Source organism: Trachemys scripta, chromosome 4 (assembly GCF_013100865.1).
Source record: "Trachemys scripta elegans isolate TJP31775 chromosome 4, CAS_Tse_1.0, whole genome shotgun sequence".
Lineage (NCBI taxonomy): Eukaryota > Metazoa > Chordata > Testudines > Emydidae > Trachemys > Trachemys scripta.
The window spans coordinates 128,934,277-128,942,876 of NC_048301.1; the positions used below are offsets into that span (position 1 = coordinate 128,934,277).

The window sequence follows — 8,600 nt, forward strand, 5'->3', positions numbered from 1 at the left end:
ACTCCAAAGAGAACTAAAGGCAGCACGTGTTTGTTCAGGAGTCCATATGTTAAAGCATCTCCCTTGCACCTGTCTCTCTTCTCCCTCTACTCCCCCCCCCCCAATTGAGAGGAAGTGAGAATCCCCCTCACCCAGAGTGTATAAGCAAAAGTGGAGGAGGCAGCAGTACCTACAGCTATGCACGAAGGGCAAGGAGAGGAGGACAGGAGTTGGTGGAGGCACCCACAGCCTCCCACCCCTCCACTATCACACACACCCTTAGCCCATCCTAGTACAAGGGACCCTTGCACCAGACCAAGATTAGGCTGACAAGGGACAATCTGGTACTGCTGAGCCCAGCTGGCATGGGTACAAGTTAGGGCAATGGCCCCATAGCTCCTCAGGGCACCCACAGCTCCTTTCACATCACTAAGCCTCCTGCAGCCATGTTGGGGCTTGGAGGAGGGAGGTTTGTGTTTCCCCAAACATCTAAACCCCTTTTCCCCCTCCTGTTTTTATTATTATTATTTTATTTTTAAAAGTAAGCCTGGGATGGCATGCTGTGTCTCTCGGGCTGAGTCCTCTTCCTCTTTCATGCTAGGAGTGGGGGGGTGGTGCTGGCTGCTGTTTCTGCAGCTCCAGAATCCGCATCAGAACCAGGCATGTGAGCCCCAGGAAAAGCAGCCCCAGGAAAAGCCAGTAGTGCTGGGGCAGAAAGACCCAAGGCCAGGGGATCTCTTTCCCAGATGCTGGGGACCTGCCAAGAATGAGATTAGGACATTTATCATCCTAAGGTGCAGAGCAGATGGATAGACTTCCCACATCTCCCACCCCACCCCCCGGAACAAAAGCAGGGGTTACTTCCAGCTGGCACTTAAATAGACCACACACCTGTCTTGCTACTCCTGTAGAAGTAACACCTAAGCTTACAGTATATGAAAAATATTAGACGAAGTTCTTTGCGCCTGTTCTTCTGAACTGTACACAAGCTGCTGTGAAGTCAGTTGTGCTGTTTCCCTTAGCAGTGGGTGTGGGTCTCACACAGCACCAAGAGAACACGATTTTAAGGAATATGACAAAGCAACTGTACAACGGCCCCATTGTCAAAAGGATGGAGGGGCTAGGATAGGACCCAACACTGCTTTTAATTCTGTTTTTGAAACTGACTAGATTTCAGGCTGTCATCCGCAACCCTTTACAATCAATCTCTCTCTCTCTCTCTCATGTTTGAAATGCAAAGGGTCTCCTGTGGTCAGAGATGCACATGCAGGAATTTCTCTGTATACAGTACATCATGGAGGAAGGGTTCGGCGCTATGTGGGTGACGGGTCTGAGATGGCATTAGCTCACGTCAGACTAAGCTGCTCCAGCTCCTCCGTCAGCCCGCCGCTGTCTGATGCCCCATCGGGTTCCTCTTTCATGGGCTTGCTGGTGCTTCCCCTTCTCCACAGCTCCGGCTCGCTCCTGGGGAGGAAACGCAGCAGGGATGTGTTACCACCAGTGTCCCTGCCCCTCCCCGAGCCTCAGAGGCCAGTGGTCCATCCAGTGCAGGATCCCCTCTCTGGCCTCCACTGACATCAGGTGCTTCAGAGGAAAACTGAAGCCCAGAGCACATTGAGGTGTGGGGCACAGCCCCATCAAGGCAAGAGCTCCCTCCTGACCCCAGGAGGGATCTGGTCTGACGGAGCACTTGACACACCCTTACCCTTCTGCGTAGCGGCCTCTGTCCCCCTCACACTCGATTCTGTCTGCCTGTGGCTGGCTTCGGTGCAAGTAGTTGGACGAGTCTGAGCGCAGGATGAAGTATCCATCGGTGGAGTCCTCCTGGAGGCAGCAGGTTTCCCTGGGGATCAGAGGGACCCAGTGACACCCTGGGTTGACCAGGCTCTACCCTTGTGTGAGAGTGGAGGGCTCTGGCCTCCCCGCATGTCCCTACATCTATTGTTAATGATCACATGTTACCTCTCTGTGCTAGGGCTGCTCTCCCACGCTGCCTTGGCTGCCTCCCCCTCAGGTGCTCGCCCACTTTCGGGGCTGGGAAACAGCTGCAGACAAAACCCAAGGGACAGCATGAGCGAAACAGAACAGGAGAGGATCCCCAAGCTGTGCATGCACAGGGTGTCTAGGAGGGGCAGGTGGGAGTGGCCAGGCAGGAACGCATGGCTGTGTGACATGCCGATACAGCCGGTGTCTGTGTGTACGCATGGGAGTGTCGGGGAGGAGCACGTGGGCTGCGTGACAGTACGTGGCAGTGAGCCTGTGAGCTTGTCCAGTCTGAGCATTCATGAACAGGCATGCAGTGGGCTGATGGTACAGGAACGTGATGTGACAGCGCCTGGAGGTACAATGTGAGCAGGCGCAATCCCATGCACGGCTTTGCCCCAACCGGTGTGCAGCGGGATTCCTTACCGTGAGCTGTTTGGGAATGACTGCGATGCTGACTCTCCGACGTGCGGACGCCTGGGATGGAGGGAGGGGAAGCACAGTTAGTGCTGAGTCCCCTCTGTTCTGCTCTAGGCAGCCAAATGGACCATGGGTGCTAACTTCCCCATAGGGCACAGCTCCCACTCAAGGGTCCTGCCAGCCTTGTCCCTCAGCCACCCTCTCCTTAACTCCCCCCTGCTTGCCAGCGGGAGTGGTACTGCATTATGTGGGGGGGGGGGGGATGTCACCCGTACCATCCCCGATGCTGTGGGTGCAAGAGTCGGTCCAGGCCAACCCTCCTCGCTGTGGGGCCACTAATGGGCCTTGCATTTTCAGCTGCAAGGGCAAAGCTTGCGCTACCCCCAGGAGAAGATTAAAGGCCAGGCAGAGGCCCATGACCATCCCCCACACCTACAACCTCAGGAAAGGCTTTGTAACTGTCCCACTCTACCTCCCTACACTAACCCGTGGAGGCCGCCATCCAGCCTGGGCCTGGCCCAGTGCCTGTCACACACACCCCTCCCCCAACCTCAAGCTGCAGGGGGAAATCGCTGTTATGTTCAAACTGTTGCCAGAGAACCACCTCCTTCTAGCCAAGTCTCTGCCTCTCGCTCTGGATACTGGAGCTGGACAGCCCTGCCTGAGACGGGCCCATGGAGCGGTGGGCAGGGGGCTGGGCCAGAGGCTGGGGGACAGGTGCACTCATTACCTGCTGGAACGTTCGCATCAGGGGCAGTTTCAGTCTCTGCTCACTGTCATCTACGGAGACAAAGGGGTGGGGGTGGCTCCAGAGGTGGCCTGATAGCTTCTCATGCCTTGGGCAACTAGTTCCATCTTCCCACCCGCATACCAACCACCCAGGCCTGCCCAGTGCCCTGCTGCCCCACTCTCCTCCTGAGCTCTGTAGACTTGCTGCGACCCCAGTGGCTTATGGGGGAATCTGCCCAGCAGAGAAGCTCAGTGTGGACGGAGCAGGGACAGACATCGTGCTGTTGTCCCAAAGGTCCGTTTGGTTGGATAGTTGCAGCCCCGGTAACTCACAAGGCAGAGAGCTGCTCAGCCAGGGAATCCCAGAGCCTCCCACACAAGGGCCTGGGGAGTGGAAGCGGATGCATTGCACCCCCTGCCTCTGGGCCACGAGGCCTCTAGCGCTGACCCCACACGCTGCTGCATTCCCAGCTGGGCTACCTGCCTGCCCGCTGCGGCCAGGACCGGGGACTCGCAGGCACTCAGAGCTGGAGTCACAGTTAGCCCTCCCGATAGGGCCCTTCTGTGATTTAGGCATCTGGCCCTGTGACTGCAGCCAACAGCTGTCACCAGCGGCACATGGATGCCAGGGACCAGGTGGACTTCTGGTGCAAATGGGAGCAAAATGACTAGCATGTGCCTCCCTGGGCTGAAATGGACTCAGACCACACAGGCTGTTGGGGACCAAACGACTTGCCCAAGGTCACGCAGTGAGTCAGTGGCAGCGCCAGGAACAGAACCCAGGAGTCCGGACGCCCAGCCTTGCGCTTTAACCATTAGGCCACGCTCCCTCCCAGCACCCATGCCCACGGCACCCCTGTTCTCAGCCAGCTGCCGGTTGCGGGAGTTCTGCTGGATCAGCCGCTTCATTTCCTCCAGCTCCGTGTGCTCCCGCAAGTGATGCCTCTTCAGGTTCTCCACGTGCTGCACCATCACCTCTGCTGCCCGGCTCATCCGCGCCTCCTGGGACAGAGAGGGGGGAGCAGGATCAGGCCACCAGCCAGGGCCAATACTACAAAGCCTGAGCCACCCTCCCTGGGCAGCTGCCACCCCTTTTGGTTCTATTCAGGTTCTTAGACCATGCCCGTCACCACGGCATCGGAGCTCAAGCAGAGCCCTGATAAGAGCACTGACTTTAATGGGAGCAGACCCATTAGCCAACCAACAGAGCCCAAAGCAATGCTGTTCAAACAGCCCAAAGGCCTCCCAGGGGCTCCCTCCCCCTTGGCCCTCCCCACCCCCAGCTCCCTGAACACGAACATCCACCGCTGCATCGTCATCTTAAGGACTCCCAAGTGCTTCCTGTGGGCCAGCTGATGTTCAGATTAGCCCCTTTCTGCTTTCCCGACAGCCAGGGGCAGAGGAAGGCAGGATTCCATTGCCCTGGCCAGCTGGATTCAGGCACGAGGAGGATCTGGGACCCAGGAGCGAGCAGCAGGAAGACAAAGCGAGGTGGGAGCTGGGGCAGGAGCTAAGAGGATGCGAGGTAACAGGCCAGCTGGTACCTGGTTAGCATCTGCCCCTGTGCTGGCCAGCCTAGGAGAGGAGCTGTCACTAATGCCAGCAAGCCCAGGGGTGGATCTGCCGGCTAGCTGAGGAGGTTGGGGACCAGAGTCCATGGAGCCAGCCCAAGAGAGCAGGTTCTATAGAGCTCAGCATGGGTTGGCCTCATGGCGCTGAACCTCCCTGCTCCCGGGGGTCAATGCAGCATTGGTCCCCCATACCATGCTCTCCATCGATGGGGCTTCCACTATTGGGCTGGGGGAGCTGCCTGGACACCCTCCCACCCTGGGCTCTTGGACTGCTGGACCCACCTGATGAACGGCCCCCAGCTTCTCTGCTGCGCTCGTCGCCCGCTCAACAGACCCCACCAGCACCGTCAGGCTTTGCTGCAACTGCCTGACCAGCTCCTTGCGCTTGGGGTCGACGCAGGACAGGCCCAGCCTCTGTGGGGGGAAACCAGCAGCAGCTCTGCATGATCTGCACAGGAACCAGGCCCCTCCCTCGCTGGACTAGAATAGCAGCAGACTGCAAAGAATTCAGCCCAGGAGATGCCCCAGCCGGGCTAGGACACCAGGTCCAGCCAGTTCCGCACCAACAGCCCAGCCGTTCAACCGGTGCTGGTGGATGCGGCCAGAGGAGAGCCTCATGTCCCCTATCCATGGTGCAGGACAGCCCAGGCAGCAGCAGGACCAGCTCCCACCACTGAGCCAGATCACTGCTGAGGCCAGCGGGAGTCACCACAACTGCAATGGAAGCTCAACGATTCACAGCAGCTGAGAACCTGGCCACCTGCCCCGGCGGGACGTCCTCAGGTGGAAGCGTTCAAGCCTCTCTGCTGAAGATGCCAGCACTGAAGGAAGGTGCTAGGATGTGGACAGCTCGCCAGTAGGAACTGAGCTGGGATCCACAGGCTAAATCGCACACCGGCTGCTTTGGGCCACTGCCCCAGCGGGGCGGGATTCGAACCAATAGCCTCAAAGCAAAAGGCTTGGGATCCCATTGCCAGTGGCATGACCAGCCAACTCCCCAGGCCGGAGATGACTCCCTCTACCCTGGAACGCACCAGCGGCCACATCCGAAGCCGGGCGATCCGGAGTGCAGGGCGTGACAGTGACGGCCATGCAGGAGTCAGCACCTTTCCCAGCGAAAGAAACACCCCCCCAAGGGGAGCCTTAAACCTGCCAAGAGAGTCTGCGTCATCAGCACCTGTGGGGCAACAACGATTGACCTCGCCTGCTCCCCACTTGGGAGACTTGTCAACAGGGCTGGGATCAGATCGAAATCGAGCACCGGGCTGTCCATGGGGCACACACAGCCAGGATCACCCTCCCCAGCAAGGCACCCCGAACTCGGCCCCACTGACCTGCAGCGCTGCCCGGCACTCCTCCAGCTCCTGCTGAATGTTCTCCTCTGCCACGTCCCGCGCCCGCTCCTCCACCTGCACCCGCCGCCGCAGGGTGAACATGTCGCAACGGAAGGCCAGGGCTAAGTGCGCGAATGCTGCCTACAGAGGGGAGAACAGGGCAGGGGTCAGAGGTCATCTCTGATCCACATCAACAAAGGACAGGGACTCTGTATGTGACTATGAGCAGGGCACTAAGGGCAGAGCTGGGCAGGTGTTTCCAGGCACAGGGAAAGGAATAGGTTTGGGTTGATTCCTTTGGTAGAGCCAGGGGAAGCCACTTCTCCCATTTTACCCCAGTCCGTTTCTGGGTACATCCCTCAATCCCACCGACCCCTCCTGGACAGCTCCAGCACCGCCCCACCCCTCAGCGCTCACCCTCCTGCTCTGCTCCAGCAGGCAACGGGAAGTGCTGGGAGCTGTTTGCGCAGCCCGCTCTGTTCTACGTGTGCCCAACTGTAGTCTCACACCAGTGGGTTTACACTGGGGTAAAGGGAGAGGGGAATGGGGCCCTTTAACCAGCACATCAGTGCAGCTAGGACTGCTCACACAGCTGGGATCCTGGACCGTGTGTGCATTGCTTTTGCAAGGCTCAGAGCACTTGATAGCATTACCATGTACAGTATATATGCACGGAAGGATCACTTCATTTAGGACTAAAATGCAGCCAGCCCTGGGCTGGAACACAGCAGTAGTTTAAATGCATGCGTCAAGGCCACTGTTTGGAGGAGGGGAAGTGAAGCATTTCTGTATGTGGTTGAAAAGGCTAGGGGAATTCAGATAAGAACGAAAGGCGGAAGAATGAGCTTGTGGTTTTGGGCCAGGACACTGAGTCAGGAACTCTAGGTTCTGTTCCTGGCTCTGGGACCCTGGGCAGGTTGCTTCGCCTCTTGTGCCTCACTTTCCCTGTCTGTAAAATATAGACCATCCAATCCTTGGTGTCTCTACTGAGATTGTGAATTGGTGAGCCTGCAAAACAAGGGGGTTCCTGGGGCAGGGCAACTTCAACAGCCTTCAAATGGCCGTAATAACCAATTCTGGTCACTGCTGGATTTGACCTGTCACCTAGAGGGGAGCATTGCTAAACTTCAGCACCACTCTGGCCAGTGGCCTCCTATACCAGACTGATGCCCCGAATCCTGGCGCTGACCCAAGGGGACTGTTCCAGGCTGAAACCCTATTTTACACTGCATGCAGGGACCCTGGTTTAACCCATTCACTGTCGCCATTGGCCTCATGAGAATGCACCACACAGTCTGGGTTGGAGGGGGAGATGCATGAGGCAGCCTGGGTAATGAAAGCCCATACATGCAGCTAGAGGGGACAGTCCTCGGGTGCATCGGTCTCTCATTGCCACGGCTGATCGGCCGAAGGGCAGAGCTTACCTCCACGTCCTGCTCCGTTAAAGCCACTCTGCAAAGGAAGAGCACACGTGGCCGTCAGTGACGCGGGTGACTCAGCGACGCCTAACACCCAGTCAGCGCCCATGGCCTGGCAGTGCCCAGCAGGTAGAGGGCAGTTCCCAGAAGCGCCCTTTTCCTCTGGGGCACGGTTTGCCAATGAGCCCTGTGCACCCCATGTCCCCAGAGTCCAGCGCAGCCCAGGAGTGAGTAGAACCAGGTGCACTCAGGGGAGCTGGGCGTGGTTCAGGATACACAGGTCAGGGGCTGGCTTGACAGAAGTCCTGCATTTATACACACAGCAGGCGCCAATCAGGAAAGCTTCCCCAGGCCCACCAGTGGGGGCCAGACTTGCCCTGGAGGGACCCCCTTCTAGGGCTGAGGGCGGAGTCTTTCCTTGGCCTCTCTGCTGAGTGTCGGGGCAGGAGCAGAGCTGGCTGGGACATTTGCACCTCGGTGTGTCCTCGGCAAGGTTTTTGGGGGCTGGGAAAGAGGAACAGAGTGGTTGACATTATAGCTGGGCGGTTAGGACCCCAGCCTGTGAGGTCACGTTCACATGCCAGCTCTGCCTGATTTGGAGTCATCTGGGAAGCACTCAATCAGGCCCAGCAGCAGGGGTAAAAGTAACTTAAAAGACTTACAGGTACTCCAGAGTCCTGCGGAGGGGGCAGGGCCTCAACTGGAAGAGGCATGGCCTCTACCGGAAGAGGTGGGGCCTTTAAAACCCCGGGGCTTTTAAATCAGGATTTAAAGGGTTCGGGGATCCGGCTGAAGCTAGGAGCCCCAGGCCCGTTAAATCACCCCCGGAGCTACCAGTTGCAGAGGCAGCTGGGAGCCCTGGGGCTTGGGCAGGGGTGAAAGTTATTTACATTTCTTACCCATATGGTCCAATCGCAAGCAATAGGGTTACCATATTTCAACAATCAAAAAAGAGGAGGGGAGGAGCCCTGCCCTAGCCCCGCCCCTGTCCTGCCCTAGCCCCGCCCCTGCCCCTTCCACTCCCTCCCACTTCCTGCCCCCTCAGAACCCCCAACCCCCCCCCCACACACACACCTTGTCCCCTGACTGCCCCCTCCTGGGACCCCTGCCCCTAACTGCCCCCCAGGACTCCACCCCCTACCTAGCCTCCCTGCTCCTTGTCCCCT

General features: G+C 58.2%; 1 protein-coding gene across 6 annotated transcripts in view; it reads right to left on the reverse strand.

Moving 5' to 3' along the window:
* Nucleotides 1-496: 496 nt before the first annotated feature.
* The window catches only part of LOC117875900 (lymphoid-restricted membrane protein-like), a 31,433-nt gene continuing 23,329 nt past the window's right edge, over nt 497-8,600 (reverse strand). For all 6 annotated transcript variants that reach the window (XM_034767485.1, XM_034767484.1, XM_034767482.1 and 3 more), the window contains 10 exons: nt 7,441-7,468; nt 6,017-6,157; nt 4,965-5,096; nt 3,966-4,113; nt 3,113-3,162; nt 2,389-2,439; nt 1,942-2,024; nt 1,685-1,822; nt 1,330-1,443; nt 497-736 (listed from right to left, as the gene is read on the reverse strand). In XM_034767485.1, coding sequence (XP_034623376.1) covers nt 577-736; nt 1,330-1,443; nt 1,685-1,822; nt 1,942-2,024; nt 2,389-2,439; nt 3,113-3,162; nt 3,966-4,113; nt 4,965-5,096; nt 6,017-6,157; nt 7,441-7,468 — 1,045 coding nt within the window. In that variant the 3' untranslated portion in view covers nt 497-576. The remainder of the gene's footprint in view (nt 737-1,329; nt 1,444-1,684; nt 1,823-1,941; nt 2,025-2,388; nt 2,440-3,112; nt 3,163-3,965; nt 4,114-4,964; nt 5,097-6,016; nt 6,158-7,440; nt 7,469-8,600) is intronic.